General features: G+C 51.0%; 2 protein-coding genes across 6 annotated transcripts in view; one reads left to right on the plus strand and one right to left on the minus strand.

Moving 5' to 3' along the window:
- The window catches only part of LOC139274997 (uncharacterized), a 288,146-nt gene that overhangs the window by 104,953 nt on the left and 160,140 nt on the right, over positions 1–23,053 (plus strand). The window lies entirely within an intron of this gene.
- Positions 1–23,053, minus strand: part of LOC139274744 (UDP-glucose:glycoprotein glucosyltransferase 2-like) — a 164,106-nt gene that overhangs the window by 35,425 nt on the left and 105,628 nt on the right. Inside the window, exons 14-15 of the mRNA XM_070891431.1 lie at positions 11,362–11,481; positions 597–682 (exon numbers count right to left, since the gene is read on the minus strand). Of these exons, the coding sequence (XP_070747532.1) occupies positions 597–682; positions 11,362–11,481 (206 nt within the window). The remainder of the gene's footprint in view (positions 1–596; positions 683–11,361; positions 11,482–23,053) is intronic.

The following is a 23,053-nucleotide window of genomic DNA, read 5'->3' on the forward strand; positions in this document are numbered from 1 at the left end:
TCCCCACGGGAGGATCGGAGAACACAACAAATCGAACCTGTGGTGTTTGCTGCCAATATCTTGGTTTTGTGCTTTCACAATGATCTACTATTTCCTCTCTACTTCTGCCAGTGTCCCGAAAGAGAAATACAGAATTCCAGACTCCAATCCCCACAAAATCTATTCCGTTGTTTCTTTACCTCTGATACCAAGACATTGAATATCTCTTCGGTGGAGAAAGTGCATCTGGGAGGGCTTTGAGCTCTTCCAATATCATTGCCGAGAGCATGCAGAAATCAAGCGCAGGCAGCGGAAGGAACGTGCGGCAAACTTGTTCCACCCACCCTTTCCCTCAACGAATGTCTGTCCCACCTGTGACAGTCTATGTCTCTCGTATTGGACTGTTCAGCCACCAAAGAACTCACTTCAGGAGTGGAAGCAAGTCTTCCTCGATTCCGAGGGACTGCCTGTGATGATGAATATTTTCAAAATAAATGCGTTAACACTGAGATTTATCCCTCTCAACAGGGAAGCTCTGCATGAGCCAGAAGGCGGCTGTTACATTTCTCAAACTGCTAACTCATTTTGGAAGAGATGATCGTCACTGGAGCCAGTACCTGAGAGGAATATTGTGGTGATTGAACAGATCAGCCAACTTCACCAGTTCAACGGCACCTTCCTGAGCAGGATCGATAAATAGGACCTGAAGTCGGGAAAGGGAGCAACAGTACATTACTAAAGTTCTTCAAAAAATAAAGGAGCAATGCTTTGAGTTAATATAGTAAAGTGGATAAAATTGCTCTTGTTTTACAAACACCATAATAGCGGCATCAAAATATAATATAATTATGAATGCTCCCAGGTATATCAGCTAATCTCACAGGCAACAAGAAAACACAAAGTCGTGTGTGTCTGCCTGTGAAATGACTATTTTTGCACACTGGATAAAAAGCATGATTCAATTTTCCCGGCTGTTTGGCACATTGGGTCGAGTAACATATTGCACTGCCATCACCAAGGGTTAAATACGTTCATTGATTTTCAAAGAAACAGTGAATATCTCAGTGAAAAAAAGCGGTCAGAAGAGAAGCTACTGAGCTCAGTTAAGCGCATCCCTCTCGAACTGTAACTCTCTTCGGAGAGTGTCCAGCTGCACACGGTCTGTGTCCCCACTACTCAGCCTGGCAGATTACGCAAGACACTTATTTAATGTGAAAATGCCTCTGCTATCTGGTTCAGACTTACTCTTCACCATTTAATAATTATCAGCTTTCGTCGAATTAGCTTGCCTTATCGTTATTTAATATTTTGGCAGTGTTTGTGAGTTGGAGGATACACGTTTATAACGATAGGGTCCGATCACCCATGGGATTGAAAGTCACAGATACATGGTCAGACATTGTAAAGGAAAACATGTCGAGAAACTATCAAGGATCAAACACTATGAATACATAAACCTGCAATAAGGTTATTCAGCAACATTAAACGTGATTTACAGGTTGTTTTAAATGAATCAGACATTTTATCCATTTGGGTTTTCTTTAGCTCATTAAGAGTTTATAAGTGTGACAATCACTTTGCAGCTGCAATGCATATTCTGCAGGAATCATTTTTAAGTGTTTCAGACAATTCTTCCACATTGTATGGATGCCCGATTATAATTAAATATTGAGACTGGTAGAGCTGCCTTTGGGTCGGCCTGCTCTGCTCCTGGGTCGGCCTGCTCTGCCCGTGGGTCGGCCTGCTCTGCCCATGGGTCGGCCTGCTCTGCCCGTGGGTCGGCCTGCTCTGCTCCTGGGTCGGCCTGCTCTGCTCCTGGGTCGGCCTGCTCTGCTCGTGGGTCGGCCTGCTCTGCTCCTGGGTCGGCCTGCTCTGCTCCTGGGTCGGCCTGCTCTGCTCCTGGGTCGGCCTGCTCTGCTCCTGGGTCGGCCTGCTCTGCTCCTGGGTCGGTCAGCCCGTGGGTGGGCCTGCTCTGCTCCTGGGTCGGCCTGCTCTGCTCCTGGGTCGGCCTGCTCTGCTCCTGGGTCGGTCAGCCCGTGGGTCGGCCTGCTCTGCTCCTGGGTCGGCCTGCTCTGCTCCTGGGTCGGCCTGCTCTGCTCCTGGGTCGGTCAGCCCGTGGGTCGGCCTGCTCTGCTCCTGGGTCGGCCTGCTCTGCTCCTGGGTCGGCCTGCTCTGCTCCTGGGTCGGCCTGCTCTGCTCCTGGGTCGGCCTGCTCTGCTCCTGGGTCGGCCTGCTCTGCTCCTGGGTCGGCCTGCTCTGCTCCTGGGTCGGCCTGCTCTGCCCGTGGGTCGGCCTGCTTTGCCCATGGGTCGGCCTGCTCTGCTCCTGGGTCGGCCTGCTCTGCTCCTGGGTCGGCCTGCTCTGCTCCTGGGTCGGCCTGATCTGCTCCTGGGTCGGCCTGCTCTGCCCGTGGGTCGGTCAGCCCGTGGGTCGGCCTGATCTGCTCGTGGGTCGGTCAGCCCGTGGGTCGGCCTGCTCTGCTCCTGGGTCGGCCTGCTCTGCTCCTGGGTCGGCCTGCTCTGCCCGTGGGTCGGCCTGCTCTGCTCCTGGGTCGGCCTGATCTGCTCCTGGGTCGGCCTGCTCTGCTCCTGGGTCGGCCTGATCTGCTCCTGGGTCGGCCTGCTCTGCTCCTGGGTCGGCCTGCTCTGCTCCTGGGTCGGCCTGATCTGCTCCTGGGTCGGCCTGCTCTGCTCGTGGGTCGGTCAGCCCGTGGGTCGGCCTGCTCTGCTCCTGGGTCGGCCTGCTCTGCTCCTGGGTCGGCCTGCTCTGCTCCTGGGTCGGCCTGCTCTGCCCGTGGGTCGGCCTGCTCCGCTCCTGGGTCGGCCTGCTCTGCTCCTGGGTCGGCCTGCTCTGCTCGTGGGTCGGCCAGCCCGTGGGTCGGCCAGCCCGTGGGTCGGCCTGCTCTGCTCCTGGGTCGGCCTGCTCTGCTCCTGGGTCGGCCTGCTCTGCTCCTGGGTCGGCCTGCTCTGCTCCTGGGTCGGCCTGCTCTGCCCGTGGGTCGGCCTGCTCTGCTCGTGGGTCGGCCTGCTCTGCCCGTGGGTCGGCCTGCTCTGCTCCTGGGTCGGCCTGCTCTGCTCCTGGGTCGGCCTGCTCTGCTCCTGGGTCGGCCTGCTCTGCCCGTGGGTCGGCCTGCTCTGCTCGTGGGTCGGCCTGCTCTGCTCCTGGGTCGGCCTGCACTGCTCCTGGGTCGGCCTGCACTGCTCCTGGGTCGGCCAGCTCTGCTCGTGGGTCGGCCTGCACTGCTCCTGGGTCGGCCTGCTCTGCTCCTGGGTCGGCCTGCTCTGCTCCTGGGTCGGCCTGCACTGCTCCTGGGTCGGCCTGCTCTGCCCGTGGGTCGGCCTGCTCTGCCCGTTGGTCGGCCTGCTCTGCTCGTGGGTCGGCCTGCTCTGCTCGTGGGTCGGCCTGCTCTGCTCCTGGGTCGGCCTGCTCTGCTCGTGGGTCGGCCTGCTCTGCTCGTGGGTCGGCCTGCACTGCTCCTGGGTCGGCCTGCACTGCTCCTGGGTCGGCCAGCTCTGCTCGTGGGTCGGCCTGCTCTGCTCCTGGGTCGGCCTGCACTGCTCCTGGGTCGGCCTGCACTGCTCCTGGGTCGGCCAGCTCTGCTCCTGGGTCGGCCTGCACTGCTCCTGGGTCGGCCTGCTCTGCCCGTGGGTCGGCCTGCTCTGCTCGTGGGTCGGCCTGCTCTGCTCCTGGGTCGGCCTGCTCTGCCCGTGGGTCGGCCTGCTCTGCTCCTGGGTCGGCCTGCTCTGCTCCTGGGTCGGCCTGCTCTGCCCGTGGGTCGGCCTGCTCTGCTCGTGGGTCGGCCTGCTCTGCTCCTGGGTCGGCCTGCTCTGCCCGTGGATCGGCCTGCTCTGCTCGTGGGTCGGCCTGATCTGCTCGTGGGTCGGCCTGCTCTGCTCCTGGGTCGGCCTGCTCTGCCCGTGGGTCGGCCTGCTCCGCTCCTGGGTCGGCCTGCTCTGCTCCTGGGTCGGCCTGCTCTGCTCGTGGGTCGGCCAGCCCGTGGGTCGGCCAGCCCGTGGGTCGGCCTGCTCTGCTCCTGGGTCGGCCTGCTCTGCTCCTGGGTCGGCCTGCTCTGCTCCTGGGTCGGCCTGCTCTGCCCGTGGGTCGGCCTGCTCTGCTCGTGGGTCGGCCTGCTCTGCCCGTGGGTCGGCCTGCTCTGCTCCTGGGTCGGCCTGCTCTGCTCCTGGGTCGGCCTGCTCTGCTCCTGGGTCGGCCTGCTCTGCCCGTGGGTCGGCCTGCTCTGCTCGTGGGTCGGCCTGCTCTGCTCCTGGGTCGGCCTGCACTGCTCCTGGGTCGGCCTGCACTGCTCCTGGGTCGGCCAGCTCTGCTCGTGGGTCGGCCTGCACTGCTCCTGGGTCGGCCTGCTCTGCTCCTGGGTCGGCCTGCTCTGCTCCTGGGTCGGCCTGCACTGCTCCTGGGTCGGCCTGCTCTGCCCGTGGGTCGGCCTGCTCTGCCCGTTGGTCGGCCTGCTCTGCTCGTGGGTCGGCCTGCTCTGCTCCTGGGTCGGCCAGCTCTGCTCCTGGGTCGGCCTGCACTGCTCCTGGGTCGGCCTGCTCTGCCCGTGGGTCGGCCTGCTCTGCTCGTGGGTCGGCCTGCTCTGCTCCTGGGTCGGCCTGCTCTGCCCGTGGGTCGGCCTGCTCTGCTCCTGGGTCGGCCTGCTCTGCTCCTGGGTCGGCCTGCTCTGCCCGTGGGTCGGCCTGCTCTGCTCGTGGGTCGGCCTGCTCTGCTCCTGGGTCGGCCTGCTCTGCCCGTGGATCGGCCTGCTCTGCTCGTGGGTCGGCCTGCTCTGCTCGTGGGTCGGCCTGCTCTGCCCGTGGGTCGGCCTGATCTGCTCCTGGGTCGGTCAGCCCGTGGGTCGGCCTGATCTGCTCGTGGGTCGGCCTGATCTGCTCGTGGGTCGGCCTGCTCTGCTCCTGGGTCGGCCTGCTCTGCTCCTGGGTCGGCCAGCCCGTGGGTCGGCCAGCCCTCGAGTAGCCCAGCCCTGCAGTAGCCTAAATACCTTGTAATATATCACTTGATGAACATGAGATTATAAATAATATGTCTAAATACACTAATCCTGAAAGGTGCAAAGCCTCACGAGCCAATCTCCGGTGTCATTGCAGTTAGTGAAGTCACGACCAAGTATAGTCTTTAAGTGTCGTGGCGTGAGCGGTGGCGATAATTTGACCAGGACACAGGCCGAATCCACGGCGTAGCTAAGGAAGGAAGTCCACACTTACCTCATGCGAACCTCCCTTCAATAACTTGCTGTCAGACGCTGCAGAGTTTGTGCGCAGCGCAGTGGCCCATGGATCGCGGGGCGTCCGTTGTGCATGCTTGCGGGAACCTGGGATCACATGGGGCAGTGCTCCTTTCACTTCCTGACTCTTAGCCAATCAAGTAATGCGACCAGTGAGGTGCTCATTGGGCAAACTTTTTATGTTGATCTATTTGTTAGATTGAAATGGTAATTTTTTTTTTAATTGTGCAGCCCAAACAGGGTGCCTTGCAATTTCTAGCCTGATATGTTTTAATTAGATCTCCTCTCATTCTTCCAAACTCTAGGGAATATAGATCTAGTCTGCTCAATCTCTCCTCATAGGGCAATCCCCTCATCCCAGGAACCAGTCTGGTGAATCTTCATTCCAAGTATATCCTTCCTTAGGTAAGGAGCCCAGAACTGTACACAGTACTCAAGGTGTGGCCCCACCAGTGCCCTGTATAATTGTAGTGAAACTTCTTTACTCTTATACTCAAATCCCTTTGTAACAAAAGCTTTCCTAATTGCTTGCTGTACCTGCATGTTAACTTTCAGTGATTTGTGTACAAGGACACCCAGGTCCCTCTGAACACCAACATTTCCCATCATTCAAAAAATATTCTTTTTTGTTTTTCCTACCAAAGCAGATACACTTGGTCTGTATCCCCCCAAATCACACACCATCCTGACTTGGAAATATATCGGCCGTTCCTTCATCGTCTCTGGGTCACAATCCTGGAACTCCCTCCCTAACAGCACTGTGGGAGCACCTTCACCACACGGACTGCAGCGGTTCAAGGTGGCTCACCACCACCTTCTCACGGACAACTAGGGACGGGCAATAAATGCCGGCCTTGCCAGCGACGCCCATATCCCATGAACGAATAAAAATAAAATTCCATTTGACTTTTTCTTATCCACTCAATCAACCTGTCTATATCTCTCTGCAGCATGTGTGTGTGCTCACAGCTTACTTTCCCACTTAATCTTACATCATCAGCAAACTTGGATACGTTACACTCAGTCCCTTCATCAAAGTCATTAATACAGATTGTAAATAGCTGAGGCCCCAGCACTGATCCCTGTGGTACCCCGCTAGTTAGAGCCTGCTAACCTCAAAGTCCCATCTATTCCTACTCTCTGCTTTCTGTCCATTAATTAATCCTTAATCCATGCTAATATATTTACTTTCACTAATCTCTTCCTAGTTAGATACCTATAAAAACATTTACAATCTGTTTTTATGTCTCTTGCCAATTTACTCTCATTTTTTTTTTCTTTTTCCTTATCAATTTCTTGGTCCTCCTTTGCTGAATTCTAAAATCCTCCCAGTCCTTAGGCTTACTACTCTTTTTGGCAACATTATAAGCCTCTTCCTTTGATCTAATACTATCTTTAACGTAATTCAATGACAGAGGTTGAAACAGCCTTGGGTCTGGACTGGAGGCGTTGGGAGGTTCAACAATTTCCCGTTTGTCCTGTTGATGAACTCCACTCCAATGGGGAGCTTTGCAGCGAGAAACACTGAGAAGAGCGCTGATGCGATGACACAGCCTTGCTTGACCCCGATCTGCACGCTACTCCGAGCTACGTCACGGCAGGCGAGTCCCAGGTGGGCAGAGAAAGCACTTCAAGGACACCCTCAAAGCCTCCTTGAAAAAATCTAACAACCCCATCGACTCTTGGGAATCCCTGGCCCAAGACTGCCCAAAATGGAGCAGAAGCACCTGAGAAGGCGCTAAACACCTCGAGTCTCTTCGCTGGGAGCACGCGGAAGCCAAGTACAAACAGTGGAAAGAGCACATGACAACCCAAGCCCCCCACCCACCCGTCCCTCCAACTCCCGTCTGCCCCACCTGTGACAGAGACTGTAGGTCCCGCATTGGTCTCAGCAACCACCTGAGAACTCATATTACCGTGGAAGCAAGTCATCCTCGACTCCGAGGGATTGCCCAAGAATAAGAATCTTTAACTGCTCTTGTTAACCATGGTTGGACTATGTTTCCTGTGGAGTTTTTGTGCCTTAAAGGAATGTATGTTTGTTGTAAATTATGTATTAATTCTTTAAACACTAGCCATTGCTGGTCTACCATCATACCTTTTACTGTAGTTTGCCAATCTACCGTAGCCAACTCTCCCCTCATACCTACGTAGTTTGCTTTGTTTAGATTTAAGACCCTAGTTTCGGATTTAACGAAATCACTTTCAAACTTAATATAAAATTCTATCATATTATGGTCACTTTTCTCTAATGGGCCTTTACTACAAGGTTATTAATTAACCCTTTCTCATTGCACAATACCAGATCTAAAATAGCCTGTTCCCTGGTTGGTTCCTCAACGTACTGATCTAGAAATCTATCTTGTATACGTTCCATGAACTTGTCCTCCACACTGTTACTGCAAATTTGGTTTGCCCAGTCTATATGTAGATTAAAGTCACTCAGGATTACTGTATTCCCCTTGTTACATGCGTCTCTGATTTCCTGATTTATACTCTGCCCTACATTACAACTACTGTTTGGGGGCCTGTAAACATCTCCCACCAATGTTTCCTGCCCCTTAGCTCCACCCAAACTGACTCTACTTCTTGTTCAGGAGCTACGATCCTTTCTCTCTACTCTCTTTATTCCATCCTTTATCAGGACTGCCCCTCTTCCTTTTCCATTTTGCCTACCTCTTATAAAAGTTAAGTATCCTGGAATATTTAGTTCCCAACCGTGGTCACTTTGCAACCACGTCTCCGTAATGGCTATTAGATCAAACTGATTAATTTATATCTGCGCTATTAATTCATCTATTTGGCACATTCAGATACAGTGCCTTTAGCTTTGACTTATTTTCCCTTAGTCACTGATGCCCTATGACCTTTGTTCCTCTCTCTGTCCCTTCCTGACCCATTCTGCTTATTTTTACCCAAAACTCTGCTCTGCTCTAGAGCCTTGACATTTCTCTTGCTGCTTTTAAATTTACTCTTTCCTGAATTCCCCCCTCCCCCTCCCCCCCCCCCCCCCCCCCGCCCCCGCCTTCATTAGTTTAAAGCCCTGTCTACTGCCCAAGTTATTCGATTCGCCAGGACACTGGTCCTAGCTCAGTTTAAGTGGAGTCCATGCCAACGGAACAGCTTCCTCTTTCCCCAGTACTGGTGCCAGTGTCCCATGAAGCTAAACCCCTGCCTCTCACACCACTCTGAGCCACATATTTAACTTTCTAATCTGCTTATCGCGATACCAAATGGCACGTGGCTCAGGTAACAATCCTTTGAGGTTCTGCTTTTTAATTTGGACCCCAACTCCGCAAACTCTCTCAACAGAGCCTCATTCCTAGTTCTACCTATGTCATTGGTTCCTACATGGACCACGACAACTGGATCCTCCCCCTCCCACTCCAAGTTCCTCTCCAGCCGCGAGGAGATATCTTTAACCCTGGCACCGGGCAGGTAACACAACCTTCAGAACTCCCGGTCGTGGCTGCAGAGAACAGTATCTATCCCTCTGACTATACTGTCCCTTACCACAACTACATTCCCTTTCACTCCCCCCACTGGAATGGCCTCTTGCACCACGGTGCCACGGTCAGCTTGCTCATCCATCCTGCAGGCCTTTCCCTCATCCACACAGGCAGCAAGAACCTCATACCTGCTGGACAAGGGCAAAGGCCGAGGCTCCTCCAGCACCTGAGTCACAGTCACACCCTCCCATCCCTGACCACCAACCAGACCTGCACCACAACCTAACCTAAGGGGTGTGACTGCCCCCTGGGTCAAAGTGCTCAAGTAACTCTCCCCCTCCCTGATGCCCCGCAATGTCTGCACCTCAGATTCCACCTCAACAACTCTTAGCTGAAGTTCCTCAAGGTGCAGGCACTTGACTGGAAACGTGGCTCTCCAGGATCACAATGCTCTCCACAAACTCCCACATGCTGCAGTTGTGGCACACCACCTGTACTGCTATCCCTATATGACCTTGTTCTATTTAATTTGTCCAGGACTCAACACTTGGACTACGCGACAAAACAACAGTCACGCAGGAAGCCCTGGCCCAGCGGGGGAGAGAGAGAACGAGGGAGGGAGAAAAAGAGAAAGAGAGAATTTGCATTTATAGAGCGACGTTCATAACTTCAGAATGTCCCAAAGTGATTCACAGCCTATGTAGAGAAAGGCGACGGCAAATACTGCATAGCAAGTTCCCACAAACAGCAATTCAGTAATTGGTTGAGGGAAAAATATGGACCAGCACACGGAGAATTTCCCTGCCCTTCTTCAGAAAGAATCAGGAGATTTTTCACATCCAACTGAGAGTAGATAAGGTCTTTGTTTAACGTCTCATCTGAAAGATGCTACTTCCAACAAAAAATGCAGCAATCCCTCAATATTGCAATGAAGTGTTGGCCTAGATTATGTGCTCAAGTCTCTGGAGTGGGGCTTGAATCCACAACCCCCTAATTCAGAGAGGTGTGAGTGCTGGGTCTCAAACATGGACTGAAGATGAGGGAGATGTTCAAGGATGGAGTGGTCAATAGTATCAAAGGCACAGAGAGGTTCAGTAGGATGAGAAGAACTAAAGATGATGTAATTTGTGACGGACTAATAGAGTCTCCATATTGTGGGTGGAATGGAAGTTAGATTGGAGGGACCTGTAAGAGTGGCAAAGAAAGGTAGTATTGTACTTGCAAGGCAAGAACATATCCTCGAGGCCTGGAGAAGGGAAAGTTTGCGAAGGCAGCAGTTGGAAAGACGAAAAGGTCGTTCAGGTGTGAGTTCTTGGGGATGAGTCATGTTGAAGGAGATGGGGGACAGTGCTGGATGAGAGCAATAGACTGACAATGTAATAAAGTTTAATGTCATGAATACAGATATTTTGGCCGTGGTTTTCCCAGCCTGGGCGGGTCCGACGTGTCGAGGTGGGCGGTGGGCCATGAGACCGCTGTTAAACCTGCCCAGCACATGACCCGGGCCCAATGGGAAGCAGCGAGTCTAGTGAGGTCATTGCTGATGCGTTTGATGCAGGTATATGGCCACATTGCATTTGAAGCTGCATCTCGAATCCTCTTCAGAGCTGCTGAAATTTGAACGGCTACAGTGATGGCTGAGACAAGGCGGAGGGTGCACCCAGCTTCTCCCATCACTCTCGCCATGTACTTGTGAAGGGAATCCGGGCACACAACGAGGTCCTGGTCCCTGTCAGTGTGTGGAAGAGACGCCTCCAACCCAAAAAACTCTACGAAATTACCTGGTGTTCCCGCAGGAACGTAGGATTTCGGTCGGAGGCTGAGATTCGCTGCGCAGCGCACGGGGAGATGTTTCAGGTACGTAATCCAAGCTGGAGTCACGTGGGCCTGGACCAATCACCATGCAGTATTCTCATTGATAAAAATGGGAGCTGTGTCTGCACGAACTCCTATTACTATCAATGAGAAACTCCCTAAAACACCCAAACACAGCACAATAAATAAAACACCTCACAGATTTAAAATTAAATGTAATTAAAAGTTTTAGAAAATTTTTTGAATTTTTTTTTATGTATTTTAATAGTGTTAAAAATAAGCTTACCTTAATGGACAGAGATTTTACTATAAAAATGTGTATTTAAATTTAATTTTTATATGCTTTAAAACTCTTACGCTGGAAAAAGTAAGCTATGTGCCTGCTTTTACCAGACGTAAAAGTTTACTGGACATTCGCTGGGCATGAGTGGGGCAAACAGCCCAATCTCCCGCGTGAATGTCCTTCTCCCGGAGACGCGAAGGATCCGTCGAGAGAAATCTTTGACAGATCGGAAGAGCTGTTTTTTTCCAGCACATGCCCATCGCGGCCCAAATACCGGCTTTTGCCAGGCCTTGCCGGGTGCGAGCGCACTCCATACACACCCGGAGAGGCCGGGATTTCCGGCCCATTGTTCAGGGACGATTCATTTTACAGAAGATAAGGAATGCAATGAAAACATGCACACAGAGTTTTCTTTGTGATGTTGTGTGTTTGTACTGACACAAATGTTTTGTCGATTAACAAAAACATGTAAGAGAATGAATGAGGTTTAACTTCCATCATATCCAAGTCTCCGTACCCATAATCAGATTAATAGTTAGTGATCGGGTAAGTTAATCCATATCATTAACTTAATATCTTGATTTCACAATACTTGCCAAATTGAAAAAGTTGCGGCGAATTTGCCGTATAACACCGGGGAAGGTCGGTCGCAATAATTCTTGATAACTTGATGGCCACGATCGGTACTTTTGGTCCCTTTCCAGGTCATTGATCCACTAAAACAAAAAGGAAAGGGCAGTAAATATGAAGATTCACTAATACACTCGCTTCAATTAAACTCGCAATATTGGACAGCTAATAATGAGGGGGGGGGGGGGGCAAATCAGTGGGAACAGGCATCCCAGACTGTTCCCTTGGTAACCCAGCCCAGCATAACATCGGTAGAAGCCTGGCTTAGATGACCAGCCTGCACCACTGGTCAGTGAAGAGTACGAGGTGTGATGGGGCCCCTAATGTTACATAGCGGCACAGCAGGGCAAGGCTAGCAGGTTTCCTTCTCTGCAGGATGTTAGGGAACCAGCAATCCTGTAACTTTTGTGGTTATTTTTTTCTGGCTTACAATTTAGCAGATTCACTGAATTCAATGTCATAATTTATCATGGTTCGATTTACTCACATGGGAATCTTTTCAGCTTCGAAGCCGGGTGGGAACCTGGCAACCTAGACCCCCGGCCATTGTGGATACGGCCTGATTGATTCCAATTGGATGGCAATCTACTCCAGCTGAATGCTGAGCTGACCCCAATCTCACGATGCAGGCACCTAATACCAACAATGAGAGTTTGAGAAATGGAACACGAGAGTATTCACCACCAATGTTCCCCCTCATTGTTTTTGTACTGGGCCACAAATTCCTCTCAGCGCGACCTTTGTGGCTGGGGACAAATTCTATAGCAACATCATTTACAACAACGGCAACACCATCAACCACTTAGAAGCATATATACGGTAAGGCCATATTGCTACCCCAGTGTCTCAAATCATGGGGCAGTCAGGCAAGGCTCTGTACAAGTTTCCACTGATGGGAGAGACCAGAACTAGAGGGCATGATCTTAGAATAGGTGGCCGCCCCTTTAAAACAGAGATGAGGAGAAATTTATTTTCTAAGAGGGTTGTAAATCTGTGGAATTCGCTGCCACGGAGAGCTGTGGAAGCTGGGACATTGAATAAATTTAAGACAGAAATAGACAGTTTCTTAAACGATAAGGGGATAAGGGGTTATGGGGAGCGGGCAGGGAAGTGGAGCTGAGTCCATGATCAGATCGCCATGATCGTATTGAATGGCAGAGCAGGCTCGAGGGGCCGTATAGCCGACTCCTGCTCCTATTTCTTATGTTCTTATGTTCTCATGTTCTTATGACTTCTCTGCTTTTCAATTCCATTCCACTGGAAATAAACCCCAGTGCTTTATTTGCATTTTTATGGCTTTTTTTTTTTAAAACCAGCATTGCTACTTTTAATGATTTGTGAATCGAAACCCAGAGATCCCTTTGCACCTCTACTCCATTTGGACACTTAGGAGGAGAAATTCGCCTCCCGGTAGCGCCTGCAGGGGGCGGTAACGAGAATATTAATCACAATGCAACCAGACAACCAACAAGTATAAAGTGCTGCGGTTCTTTTGTTCACAGTATTAAAAAGAATTGAACAAAAACAGGTATTTTCAACTTCAATCACTTCCATTAATAAAGGTGGTGTACGTGAACAAACACACCCCATGTAATACGTCAGAACTTATGCACGTGCAGAAAAGCACATACACAATTTGTGTCACTAAATTAAAAACAAAAAGCAGGAAAAGCTACGAGTTAACAGAAATAAACATTCATCTTTCTTCCTGGACCGAAGAACCAATCAGAATGATCACTCAGAGGGTGGTGAATCTTTGGGATTCTCTGCCCCAGAGGGCTGTGGAGGCTCAGTCATTGAGTATATTCAAGACTGGGACAGATTGATATTTGGACACTAAGGGAATCGAAGGATATGGGGATCGGGCGGGAAAGTGGAGTTGAGGTGGAAGATCAGCCATGATCTTATTGCATGGCGGAGCTCCTATTCTTTATGTTCTTATGTAAAGTGTTTCAGCCTTTGCATATTAAAATTGGGGACCAAAGTGAACGGCCCAAAAACTGGTCTAATCAAACAGTTGATCCAAATGCATTTGAGCTAAAAACAAAGAGTAGCAGTTATATTTGGGGTAAGTACTGAAGAATCATTGACATCACTGGCACAACATTCTTCTTAAAAGGCCAATCGGGTCCCCTGTAAAGGGGGACTGATTTTCTGGTAAGGATTGCATTTTTGGCTAAAGCCCATGCCTGGACCCTCTGGCGAACGGCTTGTTTGGCTGCTTTGTATAAACCAGGCTGAGAATGAGGGAATTCCTGACATCACGGGCCAGTTGTGGGGCTGATGGAAGTTCTGTCTCAAACAAGTCCCCACAGAAACGACCAACAAAGGCTGAGACCTGTTGGATCCATGTCCCGATACAATGTCTGGTCTCCCCAAAGGACTTTCAGGGGACTTACCAGTGTAGCCAATAGCCCTGCAGATGAGCAAAATAATGTTTCTTTAACTTAACACTACGCTTTTACTGGGCAGGACTGGGTGCTGACAGGCACTCAGGTTGTTGAGGTACTGACAGACTTGCCTTTCTCTGACTATCTAACACCCCCCCTTGAGCCACACCTGTACCCCACCACACACTGAAGCATTGCGCCAGCGGCACTGACTGGGGCGGCTCGCGGAGGCAGCCCCCCTGATTGGTAGCATGTGTGACTTGGGTATAGGTGGCATAATTTCAAAGTTTGCAGATGACACAAAGCTTGTAAATGTAGTAAACAGTGAGGAGGACAATAACAGATTTCAGGAGGACATCGACAGGTTGGTGAAATGGACAGACACAGGGCAGATGAAATTTAATAGAGAAGTGTGAAGTGAAGAATTTTGGAAGAAAATGCATCAGCTGGAGTACTGTGTCCAATTCTGGGCATTGCACCTTAGGTAGGATGTCAGGGCCTTGCAGAGGGTAGAGAGAAGGTTTACCAGAATGGCCCCAGGGATGAGGGACTTCAGTTATGTGGAGAGACGAGAGAAGCTGGGATTATTCTCCTTAGAGCAGAGAAGGAACATAACACAAGTCGACCATTCAGCCCTTTGAATTTGTTGCGCCATTCGATGAGATTGCGCCTGTCCACTCACCGAGGTGTAGCTGCTGAACAAACATCCAGCAATCACAGTTTTAACATTTTCAACTGACTGAGCCTCAACAGCTTTTTGGGGAAGAGAGACCAGATTTCCACTAATAAAGGGGAGGTTTAATAGATGTTCAAAATTATTCGGCGTTTTGATGGAATTAATAAGGAAAAACATTTTGATTGGCGAGGATTTATTACCAGAGGACACAGATTTAAGATAAATGGCAAAATATCCAGGGGGGGAATTGGATGTTTGACTTTTTATGCAGCAAGTTATGATGATCTGGAACACACTGCCTGAAAGGGTTTTGGAGCAGACTCGACAGCAACTGTCAGAAGGGAATTGGATATATGGGAACGGGAGCAGAGTGCTTATGTTAATGGATTAGTAATCCAGAAGCTGGGACTAATGATCCGGAGACATCAGTTCCTGTGGAAGAAAACGATCTATGTAGTATGGTAAAGGGAAGGGTTAAAATCACTTCTTGCTGATATTGTAGAAATAATGGAGCTAGAGAAAACACCCAAACTTCTTTGTCTTAAGAAAACAAAAACTGATTATCTGTTCCCTGCATGAGTCTCCTAAAACTGATTATCGACACAGACAGGGAGAAACTATGCAAGAACAGATAATGTGTGCCTTCCGGGATGACCTTTGTATTCTCGGAGTAATATGATTAATGTTAATGTGTGGAATTTGAAGATAAAACTCCTCTTTTTACTGTATAAATATAGCGCGGGTTTTCCTGTAAAAGTCAGAGTTCTGCCTTAGTGTGGACTAAGCGGGCTCTCCGAGATATCTCGTTAGAAATAAACTTTCTCTCGAAGCACGGCTCTGAAAGTCTCCGCTGAGTTAATTTAAGCTAAAATTTCCTCGACAGATTCTGGCATAGTCAGGCAGGATCTCTAAAAACGAGATCCAAAAGAACCAAATTTAACTTTGAAAAGAGAAAAGAGGAATTTTAAGGACCTTCCTAGCTGAAAGGGGGAAGGTACCAAGGCCGTCCTAGCTAAAAGGGGGACGAGCCACCAAGATCCCTTGAAGGGTGAGGCATTTAAGGTAGCTACCACAAAGAAGCTAAAATAACAAGAAAGCAATAAGGAGACCCCGAGCTGAGCGGAAAAGAGAACACCGGTGAGCGCTTTGTAAAATATTACTGTATATTTTGTAGGAGTGTCCTTAATTCTCATTTCAGAAAAATCGCGAGACGTCGTACCCGGAAGAATGGGAAACAGCTCTAGTCGAGCAGGGCGCTCGCGCCCAGCTCCTAGAAAAGGAAAGAAAGACGACCCCTTGACCAAAGGAATGAAATTACATTCTAAAACCGAAAAGAGAATCCGTAAGGTAGTAAAGCAACGAGAGAAGGTAGGAGATCCAATTGTGCCGCCCGGCTCGCCGGCGGACACTGTAATTAAAGAAACAGGAGATGACCAATACGCGGTAACGTTTAGTAGCAATTTGTACGGTTGGTCTGATGGGGATTGGCCATATGGAGGAAGTTTTAAACTATCTTTAATTGAGGAATGGAGAAAAACAACCAAGGAAGGAGGGGGAGACCCTACTTGGGACAAGGATTACATGGAAAATTGTTTTAATAAATGGATTGAGGTTGCTAAGAGACATCAGCCTCCGAAAAATAAAAATTCGGAGAATAAATCAGGAGGAAAAGAAAAGGGGGAAAATAAAAAACCTCCCTCTTATAGCCCTCCAAACCTCCCTATCCCCTCAGCACCCACCGTGGGACTTTATCCTCGTATAGAACCCCCAAAGCAAAATAGCTGGCAGGAAATTATAGAAATGGTTATTGCCCATAGAGATCAAGCCCGGAGAGAACTAGCTGTCCTCCCGGCCCCACCACCTAATGGAGGAGCCGATGGAGGAAACCCGGAGGTATTAGGAGCAGGGGCTGAAGCAGCAGAGGGAGGGGAAGTCAATCAGAGATCTGGGATGAGTTCTCGACTAAGGTCGCAAACAACCCCAGCCCAGGCAGAAGCCGACTCTACCCTCCTCCTCCAAAATCCCAGGATAATGATAGGAACCACAGCGGTTTTAAAACCCTGGTCCCCGGGAGAGGCCAGAGATATGATCTCTGCCGCCCCAAACCCGGTAAAGAAACCTATAGCATTTCACAACTGGCTTGAGCAGACATGTACGATTTACAATCCGCTACCGGGGGATATTAAATTATTATTACAAGCAGCCTACGGGTCCTCCTGGCAGGGAGTAAAAGATATGTTCTCTATCCCGCCAGGAGAAAGGGGGGATTGGAGAGTTGATGATACCTTGCTGGACAACGGCAATGAGTCATTAACTCACTGGCTGCAACATAGGGGAAAAAATGCAATTCTGCAGGGAGCTAAAAAACATGGGGACATTGGAGAAGTCACCCGCTGTCTGCAGAAAGCGGAAGAATCAATGATAGATTTCGCAGGCAGGTGGAAAAATAGCTGGGACGAGCATGCAGGAATACCCTTGGATCAAAACAAACTTTTAGCAGTGCAGACCTTGTTGAATTGTATGTTACCACAGCATGCCAGAACGTACAAGATCAAGGTCTTGGACTGGCAAGGAAAAAACTGGAAGGAAACAATTACAGTACTGGCAAACATGGACAGGGAGGGACTATTTACCTACAAAGATAACAAAGCCAAAACAGCAGGACAATACTATCAGCAGAAAGGAAGAGGACAAGCACAGAATAGAGGAGGGTTTGGGGGAAGGAGGGGAGGAGGAAGAGGACAGTGGTCCCAGCGAGATCGCTCGCAAGATGAGTGTAGAAATTGCGGAAGGAAGGGCCACTGGGCTCGAGATTGTAGGTGCCCACCTAAACAGTTTGGAGGGTGACAGGGGAATTTCCCCGAACCTACACCTCCACTGGCCCCTCAATTTTCCTTTTCTAACCCCAACCCGCACCAATCAGCATAGGGATGCCCCGGAGGTGTAGTGGTACAGGCGGCAATCTACAGACATAGAAGAGAATCCTTTGGCAGTAATAAAAGTGGGAAACACTTATGTAAAGTTTCTGCTGGATACGGGTGCTACTATGTCTTCTGTACCACCCTCTGTGGGATTACCTGTAAGCAACACTACCGTCTTGAGCATGGGGGTGGCCGGTATCCCCCTGAAAGAATTTTTGTCCGAACCTACTAAATTGACAATTGAAGGACAACAAGTAGATAATGAGACTTTGATAGTCTCTAAAACAGCCCCTCTCCCTTTATTAGGAAGACAGACTTTGTGCAAAATAGGAGCCACAATATATTGCACAAAGGAAGGGATGTTCATGGAGCTCCCTCCAAATAAAATCCATCAGTTCTTTGATGGGATTAAAAGGGAGGAGGGGGAAGATAACAAAGAAAAGGCTGCCCTCTATTGTTGCCAATTGAGTGGCAACTTCTATTCCCCCCTGATACAGGATATTGTAAAAAACTTAAAAGCTAAATTTGACTCTAATGCGGACGAACTGATGTATATCATCTTAACAAGCTTTGAGGCAGTTCAGCTTCACTGCACAGCCTGGTACACTCGACAAACTGGTACACTCGACAAAAAGCTGAAACTTACCAGTGCTTAATACAGCCCTTTCCCGGAACCTCGGCTCAGGCTGCTGAATTATTTGCCCTCACCAGAGCAAAAGATCAAACTGCTAATATCTATACTGATTCTAGATATGCATTCGGTGTGGTCCATGATTTTGGACAACTATGGAAAAACAGAGGCTTTATCACCTCTGGTGGAAAGCATATTAAGCACTCTCAATTGGTGCTTAATCTATTAGACGCCATTCAGTTGCCAAATAAGGTAGCTGTTATCAAATGTGCAGCACACACAATCGGTGAGGATGAAGTGTCAGTGGGAAATAGGAGGGCTGATGAAGCAGCCAAACAGGCCGCTTCGGCACAGACAGACTGCCTTCAAGCAGTCTCTGTCTCCCTTCCACAGACACTTGACGTCCAACTACTTAAAACAGCCCAACAACAAGTTACTATGCAAGAAAGAAGGACTTGGGAAAACCAGGGTTGCTTTCTAAAAAATGACATTTGGTATCACCCTGATGGGCGAACTGTTTGCCCTAGATCTCTATTCTTGCCCCTGTCTCGCCTAGCACACGGTCAGGCTCACATGGGCAAAGGAGGGATGATACATGCTATTAATGCACAGTGGTATGCACCAGGAATAACAGTGGTAATTGAAAAAGTTGCTAGAACATGCCAAATTTGTCAACAAAATAACAGAGGTAAAACACCTGCTGAATATGATCATCTACCCCAACCTAGTATGCCCTTTGAAAATTTGCAAATTGATTTTGTCCACATGCCTCCAGTATCAGGTTTTAAGTACCTATTAATCATAGTAGATATGTTCACAAGGTGGGTAGAAGCGTACGCCACTAGGAGAGACGATGCCTGAACAGTAGTAAAGATTCTATTTAAAGAAATAGTACCAAGATATGGGATACCTATGGGAATCAACAGTGACAGGGGAACACACTTCACAGGAAAAATAGTGCAAAATCTTGCAGAAGCACTAGGTTTCCAGTGGAAGTTACATATACCATATCAACCTCAGTCTTCAGGAATAGTAGAGAGAGTAAATGGGATAATAAAATCTACCCTTACCAAGGTATGTAAGGAGACAGGATTAAAATGGCCAGACGCCCTACCGTTGGTACTATATACATTAAGAAACCAGAAAAACCGAAACACTGGTTTGACACCGCATGAAGCCTTATTGGGAAGGCCAATGCCTACCGGAGTAAAACCACCACTGGTAGCGGAAAAGGTAGCATTAATTTGGAATGATGAAAAATCACTAAAGTATGCTCAGGCCATGTGTGAAATAGCAAGAAGTCTGCATGACCAGATAAAGCAGACACAGGTGCCCCTGTCGGAAGGAAATATGCACCCATTCAAGCCAGGAGACCAAGTGTTAGTGAAAACATTAAACAAAGAATCTTTTTCTCCTAGGTGGAAAGGACCGTATCAGATAATTCTCACGACGAGAACCGCATTGAAATTGGAAAAGCATCCAAACTGGGTGCATGCCACCCGTTGTAAATATTACTTCCCCAACGAATCACAGCCAAAAGAAGAGACATAGAACTAGGACGTGCTACGGTTACCTAACCGAGAAGACGGCCATCTTCTCACCAAAGAACTGTACTGACCCCTCTTTTGTGACCCTTCGCAAGGGTACATTGAACCTAAAATAATACACCCAGAGTTCAGGCCGAATGTCAGAACTTGCTTGTATGCCAATTTGGGCCTTTATTATTTGGATCACTGTTACCCTCGTGCTTGCGTGCTGTTATTTTAACGAATTAATACAGGAGTGTTATAGAAACAGAGAAAAAAGGGAAGATGAGGCGGGACTCTTGGAAAAGCTGTAAGCGGACATTGGGCATTCTGATCATTTTAGCAGTAGGAAGAGTCAGACAGGAAGAAGGAAAAGAATGGAAGGGAGATATGGAGTGGGAAAGAAGTGATAGGTCAGAACGGCAAGATAACTTTGTGTGCCCGGAAGGAAAAAATTGTAAAATAGGGAACTTCACAGTAATGTGCAAAGCTTGTGGAGTGGGGATAGATCCACGAACAGGAGAAGTGAAAATAAACAGTGAGGAGGGATTCAACATAACCCTAAACTGGAAGGTTAAGCCGCATAGAAGAAAAATGAGATGAATATGACGAAGAAGAATGCCTCAAGATGCGACCCTACCCCGAAGGATATGAACCCCCTTTTCAATAAAGAAAAAGAAACTGTGTTGATCGGTTATAAAGATCAACAAGGAGGGAGTTGTGGAAGAAAACGATCTCTGTCGTATGGTAAAGGGAAGGGTTAAAATCACTTCTTGCTGATATTGTAGAAATAATGGAGCTAGAGAAAACACCCAAACTTCTTTGTCTTAAGAAAACAAAAACTGATTATCTGTTCCCTGCATGAGTCTCCTAAAACTGATTATCGACACAGACAGGGAGAAACTATGCAAGAACAGATAATGTGTGCCTTCCGGGATGACCTTTGTATTCTCGGAGTAATATGATTAATGTTAATGTGTGGAATTTGAAGATAAAACTCCTCTTTTTACTGTATAAATATAGCGCGGGTTTTCCTGTAAAAGTCAGAGTTCTGCCTTAGTGTGGACTAAGCGGGCTCTCCGAGATATCTCGTTAGAAATAAACTTTCTCTCGAAGCACGGCTCTGAAAGTCTGAGTTAATTTAAGCTAAAATTTCCTCGACAGTTCCAATCCCACTACAGCAGCTGGGGAATTTAAATTCAGTTAATTTAATAAATCTGGAATAAAAAGCTCGAGACCGAAATTACGTATCACCCCGTCAGGGGGCAGTAACCATGGCGATATTGAGGTTACCGTCCCCAAGTGGAAGTGGAGTGGAATGTCAGGCGCTGAACTTCCTCTCGGAGGCAGTATAGTGTTAGTATTAGGCAGTCCCTCGTGTCGACGATGACCCAGTCCACACCAAAAAGGGATGAGTTTACAGGTGTTTCAATGAAGGACCTAATATTCCAGATCCCAAACTACATGTTGAAGGGTGGAAGATGCCTGTGGGTGGATTTTTTTAACATATGGTGACCGTTGCACACCAGCCACCACACGGGCTTGACAGAGCGAGGTCTTGGTCCAGTGGCAAGGGTTAACCAGGACGACTGGAGACCAGCTCTGCTGCACGGACCCAGTGCGCACATATCGCAGTGTGGGCTGGTCCGTGCTGCCCCTGGGGCCTTGCCTTCCCCCTGGGCTCCGATCACGCTGTTATACGCTGCACCGCACCTTGACCCCGACACCCCTCGACCCCCCCACTCCCTGACCCCGACCCCCCCACCGCTCCTCGACCCCCCCCGCTCTTCGACCCCCCCCCGCTCCTCGACCCCGACGCCCCTCGACCCCCCCGCTCCCCGACCCTCGAGCCCGACCCCCCCACCCCTCGACCCCGACGCCTCTCGACCCCCCCCGCTCCCCGACCCTCGAGCCCGACACCCCCACCGCTCCTCGACCCCCCCGCTCCTCGACCCCGACACCCGACACGACCTCCCCGACACCCACGCCCCTCGACCCCGACGCCCCTCGACCCCCCCGCACCCCGACCCTCGAGCCCGACCCCCCCACCGCTCCTCGACCCCCCCCCGCTCCTCGACCCCGACCCCCGACACGACCTCCCCGACACCCACGCCCCTCGACCCCGACGCCCCTCGATCCCCCCGCACCCCGACCCTCGAGCCCGACCCCCCCACCGCTCCTCGACCCCCCCCCGCTCCTCGACCCCGACCCCCGACACGACCTCCCCGACACCCACGCCCCTCGACCCCGACGCCCCTCGACCCCCCCGCACCCCGACCCTCGAGCCCGACCCCCCCACCGCTCCTCGACCCCCCCCCGCTCCTCGACCACGACGCCCCTCGACCCCCCCGCCCCTCGACCCCCCCGCTCCCCGACCCTCGAGCCCGACCCCCCCACCGCTCGTCGACCCCAACGCTCCTCGACCCCGACTCCCCCCGCTCCCCGACACCCACGCCCCTCGACCCCCCCCGCTCCCCGACACGACCTCCCCGAACCCCACGCCCCTCGACCCCGACCCCCCCGCTCCCCGACCCTCGAGCCCCTCGACCCCGACCTCCCCCGCCCTTCGATCCCCACGCTCTCCGATCCCGACGCTCCCCGACCCCCCCCGCTCCCCGACCCCCCCGCTCCCCGACACGACCTCCCCGAACCCCACGCCCCTCGACCCCGACCCCCCCGCTCCCCGACCCTCGAGCCCCTCGACCCCGACCTCCCCCGCCCTTCGATCCCCACGCTCTCCGATCCCGACGCTCCCCGACCCCCCCCGCTCCCCGACCCCCCCCGCTCCCCGACACGACCTCCCCGAACTCCACGCCCCTCGACCCCGACTCCCCCCGCTCCCCGACACCCACGCCCCTCGACCCCCCCCGCTCCCCGACACGACCTCCCCGAACCCCACGCCCCTCGACCCCGACCCCCCCGCTCCCCGACCCTCGAGCCCCTCGACCCCGACCTCCCCCGCCCTTCGATCCCCACGCTCTCCGATCCCGACGCTCCCCGACCCCCCCCGCTCCCCGACACGACCTCCCCGAACCCCACGCCCCTCGACCCCGACTCCCCCGATCCCCAACACTCGAGCCCCTCGACCCTCCCGCCCCTCGATCCCCGACCCCCACGCTCTCCGACCCCCCCACCCCGCCTCTCCTCCTGCACCTGGGTAACGACCCCGCCGATGGGCCCCGCCCACACTCAAGTGGCCATCTGGATTTTGATGACATCAATCCAGTCGCCCTCCCCGAACAGCTGATGCTGTGACCTGCCGATGGTGTTCTCTCGGGGGGGTGCCACAACTCGGGGGCGGTACTGGGCTGGTGAGCACTCGAATGTTGCAGCGTTTCTCTGTGTAGCACTGATGCGAGCCCCTTCCATTAAAGGGGAGGGCATGCAGTGAGCTCTGCAGTGGGGCCACTGGGGGTACGGGGTGTCGGGCTGCACCACCGCTGCATGGACCCGACAACAAAAATCACGTGAGGCCATCTGGCATTGGCCAACTGGACAGAATGGTGCCGCGCAC

Source organism: Pristiophorus japonicus, chromosome 10 (genome assembly GCF_044704955.1).
Source record: "Pristiophorus japonicus isolate sPriJap1 chromosome 10, sPriJap1.hap1, whole genome shotgun sequence".
In the NCBI taxonomy this organism is placed as follows: domain Eukaryota; kingdom Metazoa; phylum Chordata; class Chondrichthyes; family Pristiophoridae; genus Pristiophorus; species Pristiophorus japonicus.